The 27,381-nt window shown below is 39.2% G+C and overlaps 1 protein-coding gene across 2 annotated transcripts in view; it reads left to right on the top strand.

Annotated features, from left to right (window-relative positions):
• The window catches only part of lrp11 (low density lipoprotein receptor-related protein 11), a 41,575-nt gene that overhangs the window by 11,537 nt on the left and 2,657 nt on the right, over positions 1-27,381 (top strand). For both annotated transcript variants that reach the window (XM_014205039.2, XM_014205040.2), the window contains exon 5: positions 26,855-27,106. In XM_014205039.2, coding sequence (XP_014060514.1) covers positions 26,855-27,106 — 252 coding nt within the window. The remainder of the gene's footprint in view (positions 1-26,854; positions 27,107-27,381) is intronic.

The raw sequence follows: 27,381 nt of genomic DNA, 5'->3' as shown, positions 1-27,381 counted from the left end.
TGTAGTTTTAGACTTTATTGTACCAGGGTGGGGTGTAGTTTTAGACTTTATTGTACTAGGATGGAGTGTAGTTTTAGACATGATTGTACCAGGATGGAGTGTAGTTTTAGACTTTATTGTACCAGGATGGAGTGTAGTTTTAGACTTTATTGTACCAGGGTGGGGTGTAGTTTTAGACTTTATTGTACCAGGGTGGGGTGTAGTTTTAGACTTTATTGTACTAGGATGGAGTGTAGTTTTAGACATGATTGTACCAGGATGGAGTGTAGTTTTAGACTTTATTGTACCAGGGTGGGGTGTAGTTTTATACTTTATTGTACCAGGGTGGGGTGTAGTTTTAGACTTTATTGTACCAGGGTGGGGTGTAGTTTTAGACTTTATTGTACCAGGGTGGGGTGTAGTTTTAGACTTTATTGTACCAGGATGGAGTGTAGTTTTAGACTTTATTGTACCAGGATGGAGTGTAGTTTTAGACTTTATTGTACCAGGGTGGGGTGTAATTTTAGACTTTATTGTACCAGGGTGGGGTGTAGTTTTAGACTTTATTGTACCAGGATGGGGTGTAGTTTTAGACTTTATTGTACCAGGGTGGGGTGTAGTTTTAGACTTTATTGTACCAGGGTGGGGTGTAGTTTTAGACTTTATTGTACCAGGGTGGGGTGTAGTTTTAGACTTTATTGTACCAGGGTGGGGTGTAGTTTTAGACTTTATTGTACCAGGATGGAGTGTAGTTTTAGACTTTATTGTACCAGGATGGAGTGTAGTTTTAGACTTTATTGTACCAGGGTGGGGTGTAATTTTAGACTTTATTGTACCAGGGTGGGGTGTAGTTTTAGACTTTATTGTACCAGGATGGGGTGTAGTTTTATACTTTATTGTACCAGGGTGGGGTGTAGTTTTAGACTTTATTGTACCAGGATGGGGTGTAGTTTTAGACTTTATTGTACTAGGATGGAGTGTAGTTTTAGACTTTATTGTACCAGGATGGAGTATAGTTTTAGACTTTATTGTACCAGGGTGGGGTGTAGTTTTATACTTTATTGTACCAGGGTGGGGTGTAGTTTTAGACTTTATTGTACCAGGGTGGGGTGTAGTTTTAGACTTTAATTGTACCAGGATGGGGTGTAGTTTTAGACTTTATTGTACCAGGATGGGGTGTAGTTTTAGACTTTATTGTACCAGGATGGAGTGTAGTTTTATACTTTATTGTACCAGGGTGGGGTGTAGTTTTAGACTTTATTGTACCAGGGTGGGGTGTAATTTTAGACTTTATTGTACCAGGGTGGGGTGTAGTTTTAGACTTTATTGTACCAGGATGGGGTGTAGTTTTATACTTTATTGTACCAGGGTGGGGTGTAGTTTTAGACTTTATTGTACCAGGGTGGGGTGTAGTTTTAGACTTTATTGTACCAGGATGGGGTGTAGTTTTAGACTTTATTGTACTAGGATGGAGTGTAGTTTTAGACATTATTGTACCAGGATGGAGTGTAGTTTTAGACTTTATTGTACCAGGGTGGGGTGTAGTTTTAGACTTTATTGTACTAGGATGGAGTGTAGTTTGAGACTTTATTGTACCAGGGTGGGGTGTAGTTTTAGACTTTATTGTACCAGGGTGTGGTGTAGTTTTAGACTTTATTGTACCAGGGTGGGGTGTAGTTTTAGACTTTATTGTACCAGGATGGAGTGTAGTTTTAGACTTTATTGTACCAGGGTGGGGTGTAGTTTTAGACTTTATTGTACCAGGGTGGGGTGTAGTTTTAGACTTTATTGTACTAGGATGGAGTGTAGTTTTAGACATTATTGTACCAGGATGGAGTGTAGTTTAGACTTTATTGTACCAGGGTGGGGTGTATCTTTAGACTTTATTGTACCAGGGTGGGGTGTAGTTTTAGACTTTATTGTACCAGGGTGGGGTGTAGTTTTAGACTTTATTGTACCAGGGTGGGGTGTAGTTTTAGACTTTATTGTACCAGGATGGAGTGTAGTTTTAGACTTTATTGTACCAGGATGGAGTGTAGTTTTAGACTTTATTGTACCAGGGTGGGGTGTAATTTTAGACTTTATTGTACCAGGGTGGGGTGTAGTTTTAGACTTTATTGTACCAGGATGGGGTGTAGTTTTATACTTTATTGTACCAGGGTGGGGTGTAGTTTTAGACTTTATTGTACCAGGGTGGGGTGTAGTTTTAGACTTTATTGTACCAGGATGGAGTGTAGTTTTAGACTTTATTGTACCAGGGTGGGGTGTAGTTTTAGACTTTATTGTACCAGGGTGGGGTGTAGTTTTAGACTTTATTGTACTAGGTTGGAGTGTATTTTGAGACTTTATTGTACCAGGGTGGGGTGTAGTTTTAGATTTTATTGTACCAGGATGGAGTGTAGTTTTAGACTTTATTGTACCAGGATGGGGTGTAGTTTTAGACTTTATTGTACCAGGGTGGGGTGTAGTTTTAGACTTTATTGTACCAGGATGGGGTGTAGTTTTAGACTTTATTGTACCAGGGTGGGGTGTAGTTTTAGACTTTATTGTACTAGAATGGAGTGTAGTTTTAGACATTATTGTACCAGGATGGAGTGTAGTTTTAGACTTTATTGTACCAGGGTGGGGTGTAGTTTTATACTTTATTGTACCAGGGTGGGGTGTAGTTTTAGATTTTATTGTACCAGGATGGAGTGTAGTTTTAGACTTTATTGTACCAGGATGGGGTGTAGTTTTAGACTTTATTGTACCAGGATGGGGTGTAGTTTTAGACTTTATTGTACTAGAATGGAGTGTAGTTTTAGACATTATTGTACCAGGATGGAGTGTAGTTTTAGACTTTATTGTACCAGGGTGGGGTGTAGTTTTATACTTTATTGTACCAGGGTGGGGTGTAGTTTTAGACTTTATTGTACCAGGGTGGGGTGTAGTTTTAGACTTTATTGTACCAGGGTGGGGTGTAGTTTTAGACTTTATTGTACCAGGATGGAGTGTAGTTTTAGACTTTATTGTACCAGGATGGGGTGTAGTTTTAGACTTTATTGTACCAGGATGGGGTGTAGTTTTAGACTTTATTGTACTAGGATGGAGTGTAGTTTTAGACTTTATTGTACCAGGATGGAGTGTAGTTTTAGACTTTATTGTACCAGGGTGGGGTGTAGTTTTAGACTTTATTGTACTAGGATGGAGTGTAGTTTTAGACTTTATTGTACCAGGGTGGGGTGTAGTTTTAGACTTTATTGTACCAGGATGGAGTGTAGTTTTAGACTTTATTGTACCAGGATGGGGTGTAGTTTTAGACTTTATTGTACCAGGATGGGGTGTAGTTTTAGACTTTATTGTACTAGGATGGGGTGTAGTTTTAGACATTATTGTACCAGGATGGAGTGTAGTTTTAGACTTTATTGTACCAGGGTGGGGTGTAGTTTTAGACTTTATTGTACTAGGATGGAGTGTAGTTTGAGACTTTATTGTACCAGGGTGGGGTGTAGTTTTAGACTTTATTGTACCAGGATGGGGTGTAGTTTTAGACTTTATTGTACCAGGGTGGGGTGTAGTTTTAGACTTTATTGTACCAGGATGGAGTGTGGTTTTAGACTTTATTGTACCAGGATGGGGTGTAGTTTTAGACTTTATTGTACCAGGATGGAGTGTAGTTTTAGACTTTATTGTACCAGGATGGAGTGTGGTTTTAGACTTTATTGTACCAGGATGGGGTGTAGTTTTAGATTTTATTGTACCAGGATGGAGCTTAGATTTAGACTTTATTGTACTAGGATGGAGTGTAGTTTGAGACTTTATTGTACCAGGATGGGGTGTAGTTTTAGACTTTATTGTACCAGGATGGGGTGTAGTTTTAGACTTTATTGTACTAGAATGGGGTGTAGTTTTAGACATTATTGTACCAGGATGGAGTGTAGTTTTAGACTTTATTTTACCAGGGTGGGGTGTAGTTTTAGACTTTATTGTACTAGGATGGAGTGTAGTTTGAGACTTTATTGTACCAGGGTGGGGTGTTGTTTTAGACTTTATTGTACCAGGATGGGGTGTAGTTTTAGACATTATTGTACCAGGGTGGGGTGTAGTTTTAGATTTTATTGTACCAGGATGGAGTGTAGTTTTAGACTTTATTGTACCAGGATGGAGTGTGGTTTTAGACTTTATTGTACCAGGATGGGGTGTAGTTTTAGATTTTATTGTACCAGGATGGAGTGTAGTTTTAGACTTTATTGTACCAGGGTGGGGTGTCGTTTTAGACTTTATTGTACCAGGGTGGGGTGTAGTTTTAGACTTTATTGTACTAGGATGGAGTGTAGTTTTAGACCTGATTGTACCAGGATGGAGTGTAGTTTTAGATTTTATTGTACCAGGATGGAGTGTAGTTTTAGACTTTATTGTACCAGGGTGGGGTGTAGTTTTAGACTTTATTGTACCAGGGTGGGGTGTAGTTTTAGACTTTATTGTACCAGGATGGAGTGTAGTTTTAGACTTTATTGTACCAGGATGGAGTGTAGTTTTAGACTTTATTGTACCAGGGTGGGGTGTAGTTTTATACTTTATTGTACCAGGGTGGGGTGTAGTTTTAGACTTTATTGTACCAGGGTGGGGTGTAGTTTTAGACTTTATTGTACCAGGGTGGGGTGTAGTTTTAGACTTTATTGTACCAGGATGGAGTGTAGTTTTAGACTTTATTGTACCAGGATGGAGTGTAGTTTTAGACTTTATTGTACCAGGATGGGGTGTAGTTTTAGACTTTATTGTACCAGGGTGGGGTGTAGTTTTAGACTTTATTGTACCAGGATGGGGTGTAGTTTTATACTTTATTGTACCAGGGTGGGGTGTAGTTTTAGACTTTATTGTACCAGGGTGGGGTGTAGTTTTAGACTTTATTGTACCAGGATGGAGTGTAGTTTTAGACTTTATTGTACCAGGGTGGGGTGTAGTTTTAGACTTTATTGTACCAGGGTGGGGTGTAGTTTTAGACTTTATTGTACTAGGATGGAGTGTAGTTTGAGACTTTATTGTACCAGGGTGGGGTGTAGTTTTAGATTTTATTGTACCAGGATGGAGTGTAGTTTTAGACTTTATTGTACCAGGATGGGGTGTAGTTTTAGACTTTATTGTACCAGGGTGGGGTGTAGTTTTATACTTTATTGTACCAGGGTGGGGTGTAGTTTTAGACTTTATTGTACCAGGGTGGGGTGTAGTTTTAGACTTTATTGTACTAGAATGGAGTGTAGTTTTAGACATTATTGTACCAGGATGGAGTGTAGTTTTAGACTTTATTGTACCAGGGTGGGGTGTAGTTTTATACTTTATTGTACCAGGGTGGGGTGTAGTTTTAGACTTTATTGTACCAGGATGGGGTGTAGTTTTAGACTTTATTGTACCAGGATGGGGTGTAGTTTTAGACTTTATTGTACTAGAATGGAGTGTAGTTTTAGACATTATTGTACCAGGATGGAGTGTAGTTTTAGACTTTATTGTACCAGGGTGGGGTGTAGTTTTATACTTTATTGTACCAGGGTGGGGTGTAGTTTTAGACTTTATTGTACCAGGGTGGGGTGTAGTTTTAGACTTTATTGTACCAGGATGGAGTGTAGTTTTAGACTTTATTGTACCAGGATGGAGTGTAGTTTTAGACTTTATTGTACCAGGATGGGGTGTAGTTTTAGACTTTATTGTACCAGGGTGGGGTGTAGTTTTAGACTTTATTGTACCAGGATGGGGTGTAGTTTTAGACTTTATTGTACCAGGGTGGGGTGTAGTTTTAGACTTTATTGTACCAGGGTGGGGTGTAGTTTTAGACTTTATTGTACCAGGGTGGGGTGTAGTTTTAGACTTTATTGTACCAGGATGGAGTGTAGTTTTAGACTTTATTGTACCAGGGTGGGGTGTAGTTTTAGACTTTATTGTACCAGGGTAGGGTGTAGTTTTAGACTTTATTGTACCAGGATGGAGTGTAGTTTTAGACTTTATTGTACCAGGATGGAGTGTAGTTTTAGACTTTATTGTACCAGGGCTGGGTGTAGTTTTAGACTTTATTGTACTAGGATGGAGTGTAGTTTTAGACTTTATTGTACCAGGGTGGGGTGTAGTTTTAGACTTTATTGTACCAGGATGGAGTGTAGTTTTAGACTTTATTGTACCAGGGTGGGGTGTAGTTTTAGACTTTATTGTACCAGGGTGGGGTGTAGTTTTAGACTTTATTTTACCAGGGTGGGGTGTAGTTTTAGACTTTATTGTACCAGGATGGAGTGTGGTTTTAGACTTTATTGTACCAGGATGGGGTGTAGTTTTAGATTTTATTGTACCAGGATGGAGTGTAGTTTTAGACTTTATTGTACCAGGATGGAGTGTGGTTTTAGACTTTATTGTACCAGGATGGGGTGTAGTTTTAGATTTTATTGTACCAGGATGGAGCTTAGGTTTAGACTTTATTGTACTAGGATGGAGTGTAGTTTGAGACTTTATTGTACCAGGATGGGGTGTAGTTTTAGACTTTATTGTACCAGGATGGGGTGTAGTTTTAGACTTTATTGTACTAGAATGGGGTGTAGTTTTAGACTTTATTGTACCAGGATGGAGTGTAGTTTTAGACTTTATTGTACCAGGGTGGGGTGTAGTTTTAGACTTTATTGTACTAGGATGGAGTGTAGTTTTAGACTTTATTGTACCAGGGTGGGGTGTTGTTTTAGACTTTATTGTACCAGGATGGGGTGTAGTTTTAGACTTTATTGTACCAGGGTGGGGTGTAGTTTTAGACTTTATTGTACCAGGATGGAGTGTAGTTTTAGACTTTATTGTACCAGGATGGAGTGTGGTTTTAGACTTTATTGTACCAGGATGGGGTGTAGTTTTAGACTTTATTGTACCAGGATGGAGCTTAGATTTAGACTTTATTGTACTAGGATGGAGTGTAGTTTGAGACTTTATTGTACCAGGGTGGGGTGTAGTTTTAGACTTTATTGTACCAGGATGGGGTGTAGTTTTAGACTTTATTGTACCAGGATGGGGTGTAGTTTTAGACTTTATTGTACCAGGATGGAGTGTAGTTTTAGACTTTATTGTACCAGGGTGGGGTGTAGTTGTAGACTTCATTGTACTAGGATGGAGTGTAGTTTGAGCCTTTATTATACCAGGGTGGGGTGTTGTTTTAGACTTTATTGTACCAGGATGGGGTGTAGTTTTAGACTTTATTGTACCAGGATGGAGCGTAGTTTTAGACATTATTGTACCAGGATGGAGTGTAGTTTTAGACTTTATTGTACCAGGGTGGGGTGTAGTTTTAGACTTTATTTTACCAGGGTAGGGTGTAGTTTTAGACTTTATTGTACCAGGATGGAGTGAAGTTTTAGACTTTATTGTACCAGGATGGAGTGTAGTTTTAGACTTTATTGTACCAGGATGGAGTGTAGTTTTAGACTTTATTGTACCAGGGTGGGGTGTAGTTTTAGACTTTATTGTACCAGGGTGGGGTGTAGTTTTAGACTTTATTGTACCAGGATGGGGTGTAGTTTTAGACTTTATTGTACCAGGATGGGGTGTAGTTTTAGACTTTATTGTACCAGGATGGGGTGTAGTTTTAGACTTTATTGTACTAGAATGGAGTGTAGTTTTAGACATTATTGTACCAGGATGGAGTGTAGTTTTAGACTTTATTGTACCAGGTTGGGGTGTAGTTTTAGACTTCATTGTACTAGGATGGAGTGTAGTTTGAGACTTTATTATACCAGGGTGGGGTGTTGTTTTAGACTTTATTGTACCAGGATGGGGTGTAGTTTTAGACTTTATTGTACCAGGATGGAGCGTAGTTTTAGACTTTATTGTACCAGGATGGAGTGTAGTTTTAGACTTTATTGTACCAGGGTGGGGTGTAGTTTTAGACTTTATTGTACCAGGGTGGGGTGTAGTTTTAGACTTTATTGTACCAGGATGGAGTGTAGTTTTAGACTTTATTGTACCAGGATGGAGTGTAGTTTTAGACTTTATTGTACCAGGATGGGGTGTAGTTTTAGACTTTATTGTACCAGGGTGGGGTGTAGTTTTAGACTTTATTGTACCAGGGTGGGGTGTAGTTTTAGACTTTATTGTACCAGGATGGAGTGTAGTTTTAGACTTTATTGTACCAGGATGGGGTGTAGTTTTAGACTTTATTGTACCAGGATGGGGTGTAGTTTTAGACTTTATTGTACCAGGATGGAGTGTAGTTTTAGACTTTATTGTACCAGGGTGGGGTGTAGTTTTAGACTTTATTGTACCAGGGTGGGGTGTAGTTTTATACTTTATTGTACCAGGGTGGGGTGTAGTTTTAGACTTTATTGTACCAGGGTGGGGTGTAGTTTTAGACTTTATTGTACCAGGGTGGGGTGTAGTTTTAGACTTTATTGTACCAGGGTGGGGTGTAGTTTTAGACTTTATTGTACCAGGATGGAGTGTAGTTTTAGACTTTATTGTACCAGGGTGGGGTGTAGTTTTAGACTTTATTGTACCAGGGTGGGGTGTAGTTTTAGACTTTATTGTACCAGGATGGAGTGTAGTTTTAGACTTTATTGTACCAGGATGGGGTGTAGTTTTATACTTTATTGTACCAGGGTGGGGTGTAGTTTTAGACTTTATTGTACCAGGATGGAGTGTAGTTTTAGACTTTATTGTACCAGGGTGGGGTGTAGTTTTAGACTTTATTGTACCAGGGTGGGGTGTAGTTTTAGACTTTATTGTACCAGGGTGGAGTGTAGTTTTAGACTTTATTGTACCAGGATGGGGTGTAGTTTTAGACATTTATTGTACCAGGATGGAGTGTAGTTTTAGACTTTATTGTACCAGGGTGGGGTGTAGTTTTAGACTTTATTGTACCAGGATGGGGTGTAGTTTTAGACTTTATTGTACCAGGATGGGGTGTAGTTTTAGACTTTATTGTACTAGGATGGAGTGTAGTTTTAGACATTATTGTACCAGGATGGAGTGTAGTTTTAGACTTTATTGTACCAGGGTGGGGTGTAGTTGTAGACTTCATTGTACCAGGATGGAGTGTAGTTTGAGACTTTATTATACCAGGGTGGGGTGTTGTTTTAGACTTTATTGTACCAGGATGGGGTGTAGTTTTAGACTTTATTGTACCAGGATGGAGCGTAGTTTTAGACATTATTGTACCAGGATGGAGTGTAGTTTTAGACTTTATTGTACCAGGGTGGGGTGTAGTTTTAGACTTTATTGTACTAGGATGGAGTGTAGTTTTAGACATTATTGTACCAGGATGGAGTGTAGTTTTAGACTTTATTGTACCAGGGTGGGGTGTAGTTTTAGACTTTATTGTACCAGGATGGAGTGTAGTTTTAGACTTTATTGTACCAGGGTGGGGTGTAGCTTTAGACTTTATTGTACCAGGGTGGGGTGTAGTTTTAGACTTTATTGTACCAGGATGGGGTGTAGTTTTAGACTTTATTGTACCAGGATGGGGTGTAGTTTTAGACTTTATTGTACCAGGATGGGGTGTAGTTTTAGACTTTATTGTACTAGAATGGAGTGTAGTTTTAGACATTATTGTACCAGGATGGAGTGTAGTTTTAGACTTTATTGTACCAGGGTGGGGTGTAGTTTTAGACTTCATTGTACTAGGATGGAGTGTAGTTTGAGACTTTATTATACCAGGGTGGGGTGTTGTTTTAGACTTTATTGTACCAGGATGGGGTGTAGTTTTAGACTTTATTGTACCAGGATGGAGCGTAGTTTTAGACATTATTGTACCAGGATGGAGTGTAGTTTTAGACTTTATTGTACCAGGGTGGGGTGTAGTTTTAGACTTTATTGTACCAGGGTAGGGTGTAGTTTTAGACTTTATTGTACCAGGATGGAGTGTAGTTTTAGACTTTATTGTACCAGGATGGAGTGTAGTTTTAGACTTTATTGTACCAGGGTGGGGTGTAGTTTTAGACTTTATTGTACTAGGATGGAGTGTAGTTTTAGACATTATTGTACCAGGATGGAGTGTAGTTTTAGACTTTATTGTACCAGGGTGGGGTGTAGTTTTAGACTTTATTGTACCAGGATGGAGTGTAGTTTTAGACTTTATTGTACCAGGGTGGGGTGTAGTTTTAGACTTTATTGTACCAGGGTGGGGTGTAGTTTTAGACTTTATTGTACCAGGGTGGGGTGTAGTTTTAGACTTTATTGTACCAGGATGGAGTGTAGTTTTAGACTTTATTGTACCAGGATGGGGTGTAGTTTTAGACTTTATTGTACCAGGATGGGGTGTAGTTTTAGACTTTATTGTACTAGAATGGAGTGTAGTTTTAGACTTTATTGTACCAGGGTGGGGTGTAGTTTTAGACTTTATTTGTACTAGGATGGAGTGTAGTTTTAGACATTATTGTACCAGGGTGGGGTGTAGTTTTAGACTTTATTGTACCAGGGTGGGGTGTAGTTTTAGACTTTATTGTACCAGGATGGGGTGTAGTTTTAGACTTTATTGTACCAGGATGGGGTGTAGTTTTAGACTTTATTGTACCAGGGTGGGGTGTAGTTTTAGACTTTATTGTACCAGAATGGAGTGTAGTTTTAGACATTATTGTACCAGGATGGAGTGTAGTTTTAGACTTTATTGTACCAGGGTGGGGTGTAGTTTTAGACTTCATTGTACTAGGATGGAGTGTAGTTTTAGACTTTATTGTACCAGGATGGGGTGTTGTTTTAGACTTTATTGTACCAGGGTGGGGTGTAGTTTTAGACTTTATTGTACCAGGATGGAGTGTAGTTTTAGACTTTATTGTACCAGGATGGAGTGTAGTTTTAGACATTATTGTACCAGGGTGGAGTGTAGTTTTAGACTTTATTGTACCAGGGTGGGGTGTAGTTTTAGACTTTATTGTACCAGGATGGGGTGTAGTTTTAGACTTTATTGTACCAGGATGGGGTGTAGTTTTAGACTTTATTGTACCAGAATGGAGTGTAGTTTTAGACTTTATTGTACCAGGATGGAGTGTAGTTTTAGACTTTATTGTACCAGGGTGGGGTGTAGTTTTAGACTTCATTGTACCAGGATGGGGTGTAGTTTTAGACTTTATTATACCAGGGTGGGGTGTTGTTTTAGACTTTATTGTACCAGGATGGGGTGTAGTTTTAGACTTTATTGTACCAGGATGGAGTGTAGTTTTAGACATTATTGTACCAGGATGGAGTGTAGTTTTAGACTTTATTGTACCAGGGTGGGGTGTAGTTTTAGACTTTATTGTACCAGGATGGAGTGTAGTTTTAGACTTTATTGTACCAGGATGGAGTGTAGTTTTAGACTTTATTGTACCAGGGTGGGGTGTAGTTTTAGACTTTATTGTACCAGGATGGAGTGTAGTTTTAGACTTTATTGTACCAGGGTGGGGTGTAGTTTTAGACTTTATTGTACCAGGGTGGGGTGTAGTTTTAGACTTTATTGTACCAGGATGGGGTGTAGTTTTAGACTTTATTGTACCAGGATGGGGTGTAGTTTTAGACTTTATTGTACTAGAATGGGGTGTAGTTTTAGACATTATTGTACCAGGATGGAGTGTAGTTTTAGACTTTATTGTACCAGGGTGGGGTGTAGTTTTAGACTTCATTGTACCAGGATGGAGTGTAGTTTTAGACTTTATTGTACCAGGGTGGGGTGTTGTTTTAGACTTTATTGTACCAGGATGGGGTGTAGTTTTAGACTTTATTGTACCAGGATGGGAGCGTAGTTTTAGACTTTATTGTACCAGGATGGAGTGTAGTTTTAGACTTTATTGTACCAGGGTGGGGTGTAGTTTTAGACTTTATTGTACCAGGGTGGGGTGTAGTTTTAGACTTTATTGTACCAGGATGGAGTGTAGTTTTAGACTTTATTGTACCAGGATGGAGTGTAGTTTTAGACTTTATTGTACCAGGGTGGGGTGTAGTTTTAGACTTTATTGTACTAGGATGGAGTGTAGTTTTAGACTTTATTGTACCAGGATGGAGTGTAGTTTTAGACTTTATTGTACCAGGGTGGGGTGTAGTTTTAGACTTTATTGTACCAGGATGGAGGTGTAGTTTTAGACTTTATTGTACCAGGGTGGGGTGTAGTTTTAGACTTTATTGTACCAGGGTGGGGTGTAGTTTTAGACTTTATTGTACCAGGATGGGGTGTAGTTTTAGACTTTATTGTACCAGGATGGGGTGTAGTTTTAGACTTTATTGTACCAGGATGGGGTGTAGTTTTAGACTTTATTGTACCAGGATGGGGTGTAGTTTTAGACTTTATTGTACTAGAATGGAGTGTAGTTTTAGACTTTATTGTACCAGGGTGGGGTGTAGTTTTAGACTTTATTTTACCAGGATGGAGTGTAGTTTTAGACTTTATTGTACCAGGATGGAGTGTAGTTTTAGACTTTATTGTACCAGGGTGGGGTGTAGTTTTAGACTTTATTGTACCAGGATGGGGTGTAGTTTTAGACTTTATTGTACCAGGATGGGGTGTAGTTTTAGACTTTATTGTACCAGGATGGGGTGTAGTTTTAGACTTTATTGTACTAGGATGGAGTGTAGTTTTAGACATTATTGTACCAGGATGGAGTGTAGTTTTAGACTTTATTGTACCAGGGTGGGGTGTAGTTTTAGACTTCATTGTACTAGGATGGAGTGTAGTTTGAGACTTTATTATACCAGGGTGGGGTGTAGTTTTAGACTTTATTGTACCAGGATGGGGTGTAGTTTTAGACTTTATTGTACCAGGATGGAGCGTAGTTTTAGACATTATTGTACCAGGATGGAGTGTAGTTTTAGACTTTATTGTACCAGGGTGGGGTGTAGTTTTAGACTTTATTGTACCAGGGTGGGGTGTAGTTTTAGACTTTATTGTACCAGGATGGAGTGAAGTTTTAGACTTTATTGTACCAGGATGGAGTGTAGTTTTAGACTTTATTGTACCAGGGTGGGGTGTAGTTTTAGACTTTATTGTACTAGGATGGAGTGTAGTTTTAGACATTATTGTACCAGGATGGAGTGTAGTTTTAGACTTTATTGTACCAGGGTGGGGTGTAGTTTTAGACTTTATTGTACTAGGATGGAGTGTAGTTTGAGACTTTATTGTACCAGGGTGGGGTGTAGTTTTAGACTTTATTGTACCAGGATGGGGTGTAGTTTTAGACTTTATTGTACCAGGATGGGGTGTAGTTTTAGACTTTATTGTACCAGGATGGGGTGTAGTTTTAGACTTTATTGTACCAGGATGGAGTGTAGTTTTAGACATGATTGTACCAGGATGGAGTGTAGTTTTAGACTTTATTGTACCAGGGTGGGGTGTAGTTGTAGACTTCATTGTACTAGGATGGAGTGTAGTTTGAGACTTTATTATACCAGGGTGGGGTGTTGTTTTAGACTTTATTGTACCAGGATGGGGTGTAGTTTTAGACTTTATTGTACCAGGATGGAGCGTAGTTTTAGACATTATTGTACCAGGATGGAGTGTAGTTTTAGACTTTATTGTACCCGGGTGGGGTGTAGTTTTAGACTTTATTGTACCAGGGTAGGGTGTAGTTTTAGACTTTATTGTACCAGGATGGAGTGAAGTTTTAGACTTTATTGTACCAGGATGGAGTTTAGTTTTAGACTTTATTGTACCAGGATGGAGTGTAGTTTTAGACTTTATTGTACTAGGATGGAGCGTAGTTTGAGACTTTATTGTACCAGGGTGGGGTGTAGTTTTAGATTTTATTGTACCAGGATGGAGTGTAGTTTTAGACTTTATTGTACCAGGATGGGGTGTAGTTTTAGACTTTATTGTACCAGGATGGAGTGTAGTTTTAGACTTTATTGTACCAGGATGGGGTGTAGTTTTAGACTTTATTGTACCAGGATGGGGTGTAGTTTTAGACTTTATTGTACTAGAATGGAGTGTAGTTTTAGACATTATTGTACCAGGATGGAGTGTAGTTTTAGACTTTATTGTACCAGGGTGGGGTGTAGTTTTAGACTTTATTGTACCAGGGTGGGGTGTAGTTTTAGACTTTATTGTACCAGGGTGGGGTGTAGTTTTAGACTTTATTGTACCAGGGTGGGGTGTAGTTTTAGACTTTATTGTACCAGGATGGAGTGTAGTTTTAGACTTTATTGTACCAGGATGGAGTGTAGTTTTAGACTTTATTGTACCAGGGTGGGGTGTAGTTTTAGACTTTATTGTACCAGGGTGGGGTGTAGTTTTAGACTTTATTGTACTAGGATGGAGTGTAGTTTTAGACTTATTGTACCAGGATGGAGTGTAGTTTTAGACTTTATTGTACCAGTGTGGGGTGTAGTTGTAGACTTCATTGTACTAGGATGGAGTGTAGTTTGAGACTTTATTATACCAGGATGGAGTGTGGTTTTAGACTTTATTGTACCAGGATGGGGTGTAGTTTTAGATTTTATTGTACCAGGATGGAGTGTAGTTTTAGACTTTATTGTACCAGGATGGAGTGTGGTTTTAGACTTTATTGTACCAGGATGGGGTGTAGTTTTAGATTTTATTGTACCAGGATGGAGCTTAGATTTAGACTTTATTGTACTAGGATGGAGTGTAGTTTGAGACTTTATTGTACCAGGATGGGGTGTAGTTTTAGACTTTATTGTACCAGGATGGGGTGTAGTTTTAGACTTTATTGTACTAGAATGGGGTGTAGTTTTAGACATTATTGTACCAGGATGGAGTGTAGTTTTAGACTTTATTTTACCAGGGTGGGGTGTAGTTTTAGACTTTATTGTACTAGGATGGAGTGTAGTTTGAGACTTTATTGTACCAGGGTGGGGTGTTGTTTTAGACTTTATTGTACCAGGATGGAGTGTAGTTTTAGACTTTATTGTACCAGGGTGGGGTGTAGTTTTAGACTTTATTGTACCAGGGTGGGGTGTAGTTTTAGACTTTATTGTACCAGGATGGAGTGTAGTTTTAGACTTTATTGTACCAGGATGGAGTGTAGTTTTAGACTTTATTGTACCAGGGTGGGGTGTAATTTTAGACTTTATTGTACCAGGGTGGGGTGTAGTTTTAGACTTTATTGTACCAGGATGGGGTGTAGTTTTATACTTTATTGTACCAGGGTGGGGTGTAGTTTTAGACTTTATTGTACCAGGGTGGGGTGTAGTTTTAGACTTTATTGTACTAGAATGGAGTGTAGTTTTAGACATTATTGTACCAGGATGGAGTGTAGTTTTAGACTTTATTGTACCAGGGTGGGGTGTAGTTGTAGACTTCATTGTACTAGGATGGAGTGTAGTTTGAGACTTTATTATACCAGGATGGAGTGTGGTTTTAGACTTTATTGTACCAGGATGGGGTGTAGTTTTAGATTTTATTGTACCAGGATGGAGTGTAGTTTTAGACTTTATTGTACCAGGATGGAGTGTGGTTTTAGACTTTATTGTACCAGGATGGGGTGTAGTTTTAGATTTTATTGTACCAGGATGGAGCTTAGATTTAGACTTTATTGTACTAGGATGGAGTGTAGTTTGAGACTTTATTGTACCAGGATGGGGTGTAGTTTTAGACTTTATTGTACCAGGATGGGGTGTAGTTTTAGACTTTATTGTACTAGAATGGGGTGTAGTTTTAGACATTATTGTACCAGGATGGAGTGTAGTTTTAGACTTTATTTTACCAGGGTGGGGTGTAGTTTTAGACTTTATTGTACTAGGATGGAGTGTAGTTTGAGACTTTATTGTACCAGGGTGGGGTGTTGTTTTAGACTTTATTGTACCAGGATGGAGTGTGGTTTTAGACTTTATTGTACCAGGATGGGGTGTAGTTTTAGATTTTATTGTACCAGGATGGAGCTTAGATTTAGACTTTATTGTACTAGGATGGAGTGTAGTTTGAGACTTTATTGTACCAGGATGGGGTGTAGTTTTAGACTTTATTGTACCAGGATGGGGTGTAGTTTTAGACTTTATTGTACCAGGATGGAGTGTAGTTTTAGACTTTATTGTACCAGGATGGGGTGTAGTTTTAGACTTTATTGTACCAGGATGGGGTGTAGTTTTAGACTTTATTGTACCAGGATGGGGTGTAGTTTTAGACTTTATTGTACCAGGATGGGGTGTAGTTTTAGACTTTATTGTACCAGGATGGAGCGTAGTTTTAGACATTATTGTACCAGGATGGAGTGTAGTTTTAGACTTTATTGTACCAGGGTGGGGTGTAGTTTTAGACTTTATTGTACCAGGGTAGGGTGTAGTTTTAGACTTTATTGTACCAGGATGGAGTGAAGTTTTAGACTTTATTGTACCAGGATGGAGTGTAGTTTTATACTTTATTGTACCAGGATGGAGTGTAGTTTTAGACTTTATTGTACCAGGGTGGGGTGTAGTTTTAGACTTTATTGTACCAGGGTGGGGTGTAGTTTTAGACTTTATTGTACCAGGATGGGGTGTAGTTTTAGACTTTATTGTACCAGGATGGGGTGTAGTTTTAGACTTTATTGTACCAGGATGGGGTGTAGTTTTAGACTTTATTGTACTAGAATGGAGTGTAGTTTTAGACATGATTGTACCAGGATGGAGTGTAGTTTTAGACTTTATTGTACCAGGGTGGGGTGTAGTTGTAGACTTCATTGTACTAGGATGGAGTGTAGTTTGAGACTTTATTATACCAGGGTGGGGTGTTGTTTTAGACTTTATTGTACCAGGATGGGGTGTAGTTTTAGACTTTATTGTACCAGGATGGAGCGTAGTTTTAGACATTATTGTACCAGGATGGAGTGTAGTTTTAGACTTTATTGTACCAGGGTGGGGTGTAGTTTTAGACTTTATTGTACCAGGGTAGGGTGTAGTTTTAGACTTTATTGTACCAGGATGGAGTGAAGTTTTAGACTTTATTGTACCAGGATGGAGTGTAGTTTTAGACTTTATTGTACCAGGATGGAGTGTAGTTTTAGACTTTATTGTACCAGGGTGGGGTGTAGTTTTAGACTTTATTGTACCAGGGTGGGGTGTAGTTTTAGACTTTATTGTACCAGGGTGGGGTGTAGTTTTAGACTTTATTGTACCAGGGTGGGGTGTAGTTTTAGACTTTATTGTACCAGGATGGAGTGTAGTTTTAGACTTTATTGTACCAGTGTGGGGTGTAGTTTTAGACTTTATTGTACCAGGGTGGGGTTTAGTTTTAGACTTTATTGTACTAGGATGGAGTGTAGTTTTAGACATTATTGTACCAGGATGGAGTGTAGTTTTAGACTTTATTGTACCAGGGTGGGGTGTAGTTTTAGACTTTATTGTACCAGGGTGGGGTGTAGTTTTAGACTTTATTGTACCAGGGTGGGGTGTAGTTTTATACTTTATTGTACCAGGGTGGGGTGTAGTTTTAGACTTTATTGTACCAGGATGGAGTGTAGTTTTAGACTTTATTGTACCAGGGTGGGGTGTAGTTTTAGACTTCATTGTACCAGGATGGAGGTGTAGTTTTAGACTTTATTGTACCAGGGTGGGGTGTTGTTTTAGACTTTATTGTACCAGGATGGGGTGTAGTTTTAGACTTTATTGTACCAGGATGGAGTGTAGTTTTAGACTTTATTGTACCAGGATGGAGTGTAGTTTTAGACTTTATTGTACCAGGGTGGGGTGTAGTTTTAGACTTTATTGTACCAGGGTGGGGTGTAGTTTTAGACTTTATTGTACCAGGATGGAGTGAAGTTTTAGACTTTATTGTACCAGGATGGAGTGTAGTTTTAGACTTTATTGTACCAGGGTGGGGTGTAGTTTTAGACTTTATTGTACCAGGATGGAGTGTAGTTTTAGACTTTATTGTACCAGGATGGAGTGTAGTTTTAGACTTTATTGTACCAGGATGGGGTGTAGTTTTAGACTTTATTGTACCAGGATGGAGTGTAGTTTTAGACTTTATTGTACCAGGGTGGGGTGTAGTTTTAGACTTTATTGTACCAGGGTGGGGTGTAGTTTTAGACTTTATTGTACCAGGATGGGGTGTAGTTTTAGACTTTATTGTACCAGGATGGGGTGTAGTTTTAGACTTTATTGTACCAGGATGGGGTGTAGTTTTAGACTTTGTTGTACTAGAATGGAGTGTAGTTTTAGACATTATTGTACCAGGATGGAGTGTAGTTTTAGACTTTATTGTACCAGGGTGGGGTGTAGTTGTAGACTTCATTGTACTAGGATGGAGTGTAGTTTGAGACTTTATTATACCAGGGTGGGGTGTTGTTTTAGACTTTATTGTACCAGGATGGGGTGTAGTTTTAGACTTTATTGTACCAGGATGGAGCGTAGTTTTAGACTTTATTGTACCAGGATGGAGTGTAGTTTTAGACTTTATTGTACCAGGGTGGGGTGTAGTTTTAGACTTTATTGTACCAGGGTAGGGTGTAGTTTTAGACTTTATTGTACCAGGATGGAGTGAAGTTTTAGACTTTATTGTACCAGGATGGAGTGTAGTTTTAGACTTTATTGTACCAGGATGGAGTGTAGTTTTAGACTTTATTGTACCAGGGTGGGGTGTAGTTTTAGACTTTATTGTACCAGGGTGGGGTGTAGTTTTATACTTTATTGTACCAGGGTGGGGTGTAGTTTTAGACTTTATTGTACCAGGTTGGGGTGTAGTTTTAGACTTTATTGTACCAGGATGGGGTGTAGTTTTAGACTTTATTGTACCAGGATGGGGTGTAGTTTTAGACTTTATTGTACCAGGGTGGGGTGTAGTTTTAGACTTTATTGTACCAGGGATGGAGTGTAGTTTTAGACTTTATTGTACCACGATGGGGTGTAGTTTTAGACTTTATTGTACCAGGGTGGGGTGTAGTTTTAGACTTTATTGTACCAGGGTGGGGTGTAGTTTTAGACTTTATTGTACCAGGATGGGGTGTAGTTTTAGACTTTATTGTACCAGGATGGGGTGTAGTTTTAGACTTTATTGTACCAGGGTGGGGTGTAGTTTTAGACTTTATTGTACCAGGATGGGGTGTAGTTTTATACTTTATTGTACCAGGGTGGGGTGTAGTTTTAGACTTTATTGTACCAGGATGGGGTGTAGTTTTAGACTTTATTGTACCAGGGTGGGGTGTAGTTTTAGACTTTATTGTACCAGGGTGGGGTGTAGTTTTAGACTTTATTGTACTAGAATGGAGTGTAGTTTTAGACATTATTGTACCAGGATGGAGTGTAGTTTTAGACTTTATTGTACCAGGGTGGGGTGTAGTTTTAGACTTTATTGTACCAGGATGGAGTGTAGTTTTAGACTTTATTGTACCAGGGTGGGGTGTAGTTTTAGATTTTATTGTACCAGGATGGAGTGTAGTTTTAGACTTTATTGTACCAGGATGGGGTGTAGTTTTAGACTTTATTGTACCAGGATGGGGTGTAGTTTTAGACTTTATTGTACTAGAATGGGGTGTAGTTTTAGACATTATTGTACCAGGATGGAGTGTAGTTTTAGACTTTATTGTACCAGGGTGGGGTGTAGTTTTAGACTTTATTGTACCAGGGTGGGGTGTAGTTTTAGACTTTATTGTACCAGGATGGGGTGTAGTTTTAGACTTTATTGTACCAGGATGGGGTGTAGTTTTAGACTTATTGTACCAGGATGGAGTGTAGTTTTAGACTTTATTGTACCAGGGTGGGGTGTAGTTTTAGACTTTATTGTACTAGGGTGGAGTGTAGTTTGAGACTTTATTGTACCAGGGTGGGGTGTTGTTTTAGACTTTATTGTACCAGGATGGGGTGTAGTTTTAGACTTTATTGTACCAGGGTGGGGTGTAGTTTTAGACTTTATTGTACCAGGATGGGGTGTAGTTTTAGACTTTATTGTACCAGGATGGAGTGTGGTTTTAGACTTTATTGTACCAGGATGGGGTGTAGTTTTAGACATTATTGTACCAGGATGGAGTGTAGTTTTAGACTTTATTGTACCAGGATGGAGTGTAGTTTTAGACTTTATTGTACCAGGATGGGGTGTAGTTTTAGACTTTATTGTACCAGGATGGGGTGTAGTTTTAGACTTTATTGTACCAGGATGGGGTGTAGTTTTAGACTTTATTGTACCAGGATGGGGTGTAGTTTTAGACTTTATTGTACCAGGATGGGGTGTAGTTTTAGACTTTATTGTACCAGGATGGGGTGTAGTTTTAGACTTTATTGTACCAGGATGGGGTGTAGTTTTAGACTTTATTGTACTAGAATGGAGTGTAGTTTTAGACATTATTGTACCAGGATGGAGTGTAGTTTTAGACTTTATTGTACCAGGGTGGGGTGTAGTTGTAGACTTCATTGTACTAGGATGGAGTGTAGTTTTAGACTTTATTGTACCACGGTGGGGTGTAGTTTTAGACTTTATTGTACCAGGGTGGGGTGTAGTTTTAGACTTTATTGTACCAGGGTGGGGTGTAGTTTTAGACTTTATTGTACCAGGGTGGGGTGTAGTTTTAGACTTTATTGTACCAGGGTGGGGTGTAGTTTTAGACTTTATTGTACCAGGATGGGGTGTAGTTTTAGACTTTATTGTACCAGGATGGGGTGTAGTTTTAGACTTTATTGTACCAGGGTGGGGTGTAGTTTTAGACTTTATTGTACCAGGGTGGGGTGTAGTTTTAGACTTTATTGTACCAGGGTGGGGTGTAGTTTTAGACTTTATTGTACCAGGGTGGAGTGTAGTTTTAGACTTTATTGTACCAGGATGGAGTGTAGTTTTAGACTTTATTGTACCAGGGTGGGGTGTAGTTTTAGACTTTATTGTACCAGGATGGAGTGTAGTTTTAGACTTTATTGTACCAGGGTGGGGTGTAGTTTTAGATTTTATTGTACCAGGATGGAGTGTAGTTTTAGACTTTATTGTACCAGGATGGGGTGTAGTTTTAGACTTTATTGTACCAGGATGGGGTGTAGTTTTAGACTTTATTGTACTAGAATGGGGTGTAGTTTTAGACATTATTGTACCAGGATGGAGTGTAGTTTTAGACTTTATTGTACCAGGGTGGGGTGTAGTTTTAGACTTTATTGTACTAGGATGGAGTGTAGTTTTAGACTTTATTGTACCAGGGTGGGGTGTTGTTTTAGACTTTATTGTACCAGGATGGGGTGTAGTTTTAGACTTTATTGTACCAGGATGGGGTGTAGTTTTAGACTTTATTGTACCAGGATGGAGTGTGGTTTTAGACTTTATTGTACCAGGATGGGGTGTAGTTTTAGACTTTATTGTACCAGGATGGAGTGTAGTTTTAGACTTTATTGTACCAGGATGGAGTGTGGTTTTAGACTTTATTGTACCAGGATGGGGTGTAGTTTTAGATTTTATTGTACCAGGATGGAGCTTAGATTTAGACTTTATTGTACTAGGATGGAGTGTAGTTTGAGACTTTATTGTACCAGGATGGGGTGTAGTTTTAGACTTTATTGTACCAGGATGGGGTGTAGTTTTAGACTTTATTGTACTAGGATGGGGTGTAGTTTTAGACATTATTGTACCAGGATGGAGTGTAGTTTTAGACTTTATTGTACCAGGATGGGGTGTAGTTTTAGACTTTATTGTACCAGGGTGGAGTGTAGTTTTAGACTTTATTGTACCAGGGTGGGGTGTAGTTTTAGACTTTATTGTACCAGGATGGGGTGTAGTTTTAGACTTTATTGTACCAGGATGGGGTGTAGTTTTAGACTTTATTGTACCAGGATGGAGTGTAGTTTTAGACTTTATTGTACCAGGATGGAGTGTAGTTTGAGACTTTATTGTACCAGGGTGGGGTGTTGTTTTAGACTTTATTGTACCAGGATGGGGTGTAGTTTTAGACTTTATTGTACCAGGGTGGGGTGTAGTTTTAGACTTTATTGTACCAGGATGGAGTGTAGTTTTAGACTTTATTGTACCAGGATGGGGTGTAGTTTTAGACTTTATTGTACCAGGATGGGGTGTAGTTTTAGACTTTATTGTACCAGGATGGAGTGTAGTTTTAGACTTTATTGTACCAGGATGGGGTGTAGTTTTAGATTTTATTGTACCAGGATGGAGCTTAGATTTAGACTTTATTGTACTAGGATGGAGTGTAGTTTGAGACTTTATTGTACCAGGATGGGGTGTAGTTTTAGACTTTATTGTACCAGGATGGGGTGTAGTTTTAGACTTTATTGTACTAGGATGGGGTGTAGTTTTAGACATTATTGTACCAGGATGGATTGTAGTTTTAGACTTTATTGTACCAGGGTGGGGTGTAGTTTTAGACTTTATTGTACTAGGGTGGAGTGTAGTTTGAGACTTTATTGTACCAGGGTGGGGTGTTGTTTTAGACTTTATTGTACCAGGATGGGGTGTAGTTTTAGACTTTATTGTACCAGGGTGGGGTGTAGTTTTAGATTTTATTGTACCAGGATGGAGTGTAGTTTTAGACTTTATTGTACCAGGATGGAGTGTGGTTTTAGACTTTATTGTACCAGGATGGGGTGTAGTTTTAGAATTTATTGTACCAGGATGGAGCGTAGTTTTAGACTTTATTGTACCAGGATGGAGTGTAGTTTGAGACTTTATTGTACCAGGGTGGGGTGTAGTTTTAGACTTTATTGTACCAGGATGGGGTGTAGTTTTAGACTTTATTGTACCAGGATGGGGTGTAGTTTTAGACTTTATTGTACCAGGACGGGGTGTAGTTTTAGACTTTATTGTACCAGGATGGAGTGTAGTTTTAGACTTTATTGTACCAGGATGGGGTGTAGTTTTAGACTTTATTGTACCAGGATGGGGTGTAGTTTTAGACTTTATTGTACCAGGATGGGGTGTAGTTTTAGACTTTATTGTACCAGGATGGAGTGTAGTTTTAGACATTATTGTACCAGGATGGAGTGTAGTTTTAGACTTTATTGTACCAGGGTGGGGTGTAGTTTTAGACTTCATTGTACTAGGATGGAGTGTAGTTTTAGACTTTATTGTACCACGCTGGGGTGTAGTTTTAGACTTTATTGTACCAGGGTGGGGTGTAGTTTTAGACTTTATTGTACCAGGATGGGGTGTAGTTTTATACTTTATTGTACCAGGGTGGGGTGTAGTTTTAGACTTTATTGTACCAGGGTGGGGTGTAGTTTTAGACTTTATTGTACCAGGGTGGGGTGTAGTTTTAGACTTTATTGTACCAGGGTGGGGTGTAGTTTTAGACTTTATTGTACTAGGATGGAGTGTAGTTTTAGACATTATTGTACCAGGATGGAGTGTAGTTTTAGACTTTATTGTACCAGGGTGGGGTGTAGTTTTAGACTTTATTGTACTAGGATGGAGTGTAGTTTGAGACTTTATTGTACCAGGGTGGGGTGTAGTTTTAGATTTTATTGTACCAGGATGGAGTGTAGTTTTAGACTTTATTGTACCAGGATGGGGTGTAGTTTTAGACTTTATTGTACCAGGATGGGGTGTAGTTTTAGACTTTATTGTACTAGAATGTGGTGTAGTTTTAGACATTATTGTACCAGGATGGAGTGTAGTTTTAGACTTTATTGTACCAGGGTGGGGTGTAGTTTTAGACTTTATTGTACTAGGATGGAGTGTAGTTTGAGACTTTATTGTACCAGGGTGGGGTGTTGTTTTAGACTTTATTGTACCAGGATGGGGTGTAGTTTTAGACTTTATTGTACCAGGGTGGGGTGTAGTTTTAGACTTTATTGTACCAGGATGGAGTGTGGTTTTAGACTTTATTGTACCAGGATGGGGTGTAGTTTTAGATTTTATTGTACCAGGATGGAGTGTAGTTTTAGACTTTATTGTACCAGGATGGAGTGTGGTTTTAGACTTTATTGTACCAGGATGGGGTGTAGTTTTAGATTTTATTGTACCAGGATGGAGCTTAGATTTAGACTTTATTGTACTAGGATGGAGTGTAGTTTGAGACTTTACTGTACCAGGATGGGGTGTAGTTTTAGACTTTATTGTACCAGGATGGGGTGTAGTTTTAGACTTTATTGTACTAGGATGGGGTGTAGTTTTAGACATTATTGTACCAGGATGGAGTGTAGTTTTAGACTTTATTGTACCAGGGTGGGGTGTAGTTTTAGACTTTATTGTACCAGGGTGGGGTGTAGTTTGAGACTTTATTGTACCAGGGTGGGGTGTTGTTTTAGACTTTATTGTACCAGGATGGGGTGTAGTTTTAGACTTTATTGTACCAGGATGGGGTGTAGTTTTAGACTTTATTGTACCAGGATGGGGTGTAGTTTTAGACTTTATTGTACCAGGATGGAGTGTGGTTTTAGACTTTATTGTACCAGGATGGGGTGTAGTTTTAGACTTTATTGTACCAGGATGGGGTGTAGTTTTAGACTTTATTGTACCAGGATGGGGTGTAGTTTTAGACTTTATTGTACCAGGATGGGGTGTAGTTTTAGACTTTATTGTACCAGGATGGGGTGTAGTTTTAGACTTTATTGTACCAGGATGGGGTGTAGTTTTAGACTTTATTGTACCAGGATGGGGTGTAGTTTTAGACTTTATTGTACCAGGATGGGGTGTAGTTTTAGACTTTATTGTACTAGAATGGAGTGTAGTTTTAGACATTATTGTACCAGGATGGAGTGTAGTTTTAGACTTTATTGTACCAGGGTGGGGTGTAGTTGTAGACTTCATTGTACTAGGATGGAGTGTAGTTTGAGACTTTATTATACCAGGGTGGGGTGTTGTTTTAGACTTTATTGTACCAGGATGGGGTGTATTTTTAGACTTTATTGTACCAGGATGGAGCGTAGTTTTAGACATTATTGTACCAGGATGGAGTGTAGTTTTAGACTTTATTGTACCAGGGTGGGGTGTAGTTTTAGACTTTATTGTACCAGGGTAGGGTGTAGTTTTAGACTTTATTGTACCAGGATGGAGTGAAGTTTTAGACTTTATTGTACCAGGATGGAGTGTAGTTTTAGACTTTATTGTACCAGGATGGAGTGTAGTTTTAGACTTTATTGTACCAGGGTGGGGTGTAGTTTTAGACTTTATTGTACCAGGGTGGGGTGTAGTTTTAGACTTTATTGTACCAGGATGGGGTGTAGTTTTAGACTTTATTGTACCAGGATGGGGTGTAGTTTTAGACTTTATTGTACCAGGATGGGGTGTAGTTTTAGACTTTATTGTACCAGGATGGGGTGTAGTTTTAGACTTTATTGTACTAGAATGGAGTGTAGTTTTAGACATGATTGTACCAGGATGGAGTGTAGTTTTAGACTTTATTGTACCAGGGTGGGGTGTAGTTGTAGACTTCATTGTACTAGGATGGAGTGTAGTTTGAGACTTTATTGTACCAGGGTGGGGTGTTGTTTTAGACTTTATTGTACCAGGATGGGGTGTAGTTTTAGACTTTATTGTACCAGGATGGAGCGTAGTTTTAGACATTATTGTACCAGGATGGAGTGTAGTTTTAGACTTTATTGTACCAGGGTGGGGTGTAGTTTTAGACTTTATTGTACCAGGGAAGGGTGTAGTTTTAGACTTTATTGTACCAGGATGGAGTGAAGTTTTAGACTTTATTGTACCAGGATGGAGTGTAGTTTTAGACTTTATTGTACCAGGATGGAGTGTAGTTTTAGACTTTATTGTACCAGGGTGGGGTGTAGTTTTAGACTTTATTGTACCAGGGTGGGGTGTAGTTTTATACTTTATTGTACCAGGGTGGGGTGTAGTTTTAGACTTTATTGTACCAGGGTGGGGTGTAGTTTTAGACTTTATTGTACCAGGATGGAGTGTAGTTTTAGACTTTATTGTACCAGGGTGGGGTGTAGTTTTAGACTTTATTGTACCAGGGTGGGGTGTAGTTTTAGACTTTATTGTACCAGGGATGGAGTGTAGTTTTAGACTTTATTGTACCAGGGTGGAGTGTAGTTTTAGACTTTATTGTACCAGGGTGGGGTGTAGTTTTATACTTTATTGTACCAGGGTGGGGTGTAGTTTTAGACTTTATTGTACCAGGATGGAGTGTAGTTTTAGACTTTATTGTACCAGGGTGGGGTGTAGTTTTAGACTTTATTGTACCAGGATGGAGTGTAGTTTTAGACTTTATTGTACCAGGATGGAGTGTAGTTTTAGACTTTATTGTACCAGGGTGGGGTGTAATTTTAGACTTTATTGTACCAGGGTGGGGTGTAGTTTTAGACTTTATTGTACCAGGATGGGGTGTAGTTTTATACTTTATTGTACCAGGGTGGGGTGTAGTTTTAGACTTTATTGTACCAGGGTGGGGTGTAGTTTTAGACTTTATTGTACCAGGATGGAGTGTAGTTTTAGACTTTATTGTACCAGGGTGGGGTGTAGTTTTAGACTTTATTGTACCAGGGTGGGGTGTAGTTTTAGACTTTATTGTACTAGGATGGAGTGTAGTTTTAGACATTATTGTACCAGGATGGAGTGTAGTTTTAGACTTTATTGTACCAGGGTGGGGTGTAGTTTTAGTGTAGTTAGAGACTTTATTGTACCAGGGTGGGGTGTTGTTTTAGACTTTATTGTACCAGGATGGGGTGTAGTTTTAGACTTTATTGTACCAGGGTGGGGTGTAGTTTTAGACTTTATTGTACCAGGATGGGGTGTAGTTTTAGATTTTATTGTACCAGGATGGAGTGTAGTTTTAGACTTTATTGTACCAGGATGGAGTGTGGTTTTAGACTTTATTGTACCAGGATGGGGTGTAGTTTTAGATTTTATTGTACCAGGATGGAGCTTAGTTTTAGACTTTATTGTACCAGGATGGAGCATAGTTTTAGACTTTATTGTACCAGGATGGAGCGTAGTTTTAGACTTTATTGTACTAGGATGGAGTGCAGTTTTATACTTGAGTGTACAAGGATGGAGTTGTATGCATGCAGTTCAGTCTGGAATATCAGAGCAAGGAGGGCTGCAGTAAATGAATGATTAGCAGGTGAATGTGTATTTGCACTGTCATCTCTTTCCTCTCTACAGTTGATGGGAACAGGAAGTCGGTGACCCACCCTGCAGGTGCCAGCCCACACAGGCCTGTGGCCCAGCCAGAGGAGACTGAGGACCACTCCATGGCCCAGGGTGGGCCCAAGAAGACCATGGAAGAGGCCAGACCACCTCCACCACAAGCTCCACAAGACCCACAGACCCCACAGTCTCGTGAGAGGAGCAAAGCAGTGCCCCCAGTCCTGCCACAGCCAAGTCACAGTGAACAGGAGAGCCCTGTCAGTCAAGGTACTGTCATTGTGTAGCTATTACCTAGCTATGTTACTACCTAGCTATAAGCCAGTAGGCAATTTAATGCACATGAATCAAAACACCATATTAACAGCTTTGGACAAAAACCTGTAGACAAAAACCAACTATAGATTAAAGGTTTTGGTCAGCTGTGAAGTAATTCAATCCATTTGGTAGCTGCACATTTCTTCTGGTTGGCCAGAGTTTTGACTGTGCTAGCAGAGAGCAGAAGGCCTTTGTGTGTTAGCTAGTAAGCGCAGAGAGAGACAGAT

Source organism: Salmo salar, chromosome ssa06, assembly GCF_905237065.1.
Source record: "Salmo salar chromosome ssa06, Ssal_v3.1, whole genome shotgun sequence".
Taxonomy (NCBI): domain Eukaryota; kingdom Metazoa; phylum Chordata; class Actinopteri; order Salmoniformes; family Salmonidae; genus Salmo; species Salmo salar.
The sequence above is the reverse complement of the archived record's forward strand: the minus strand, read 5'-3'. Positions and strand labels throughout refer to the sequence as shown.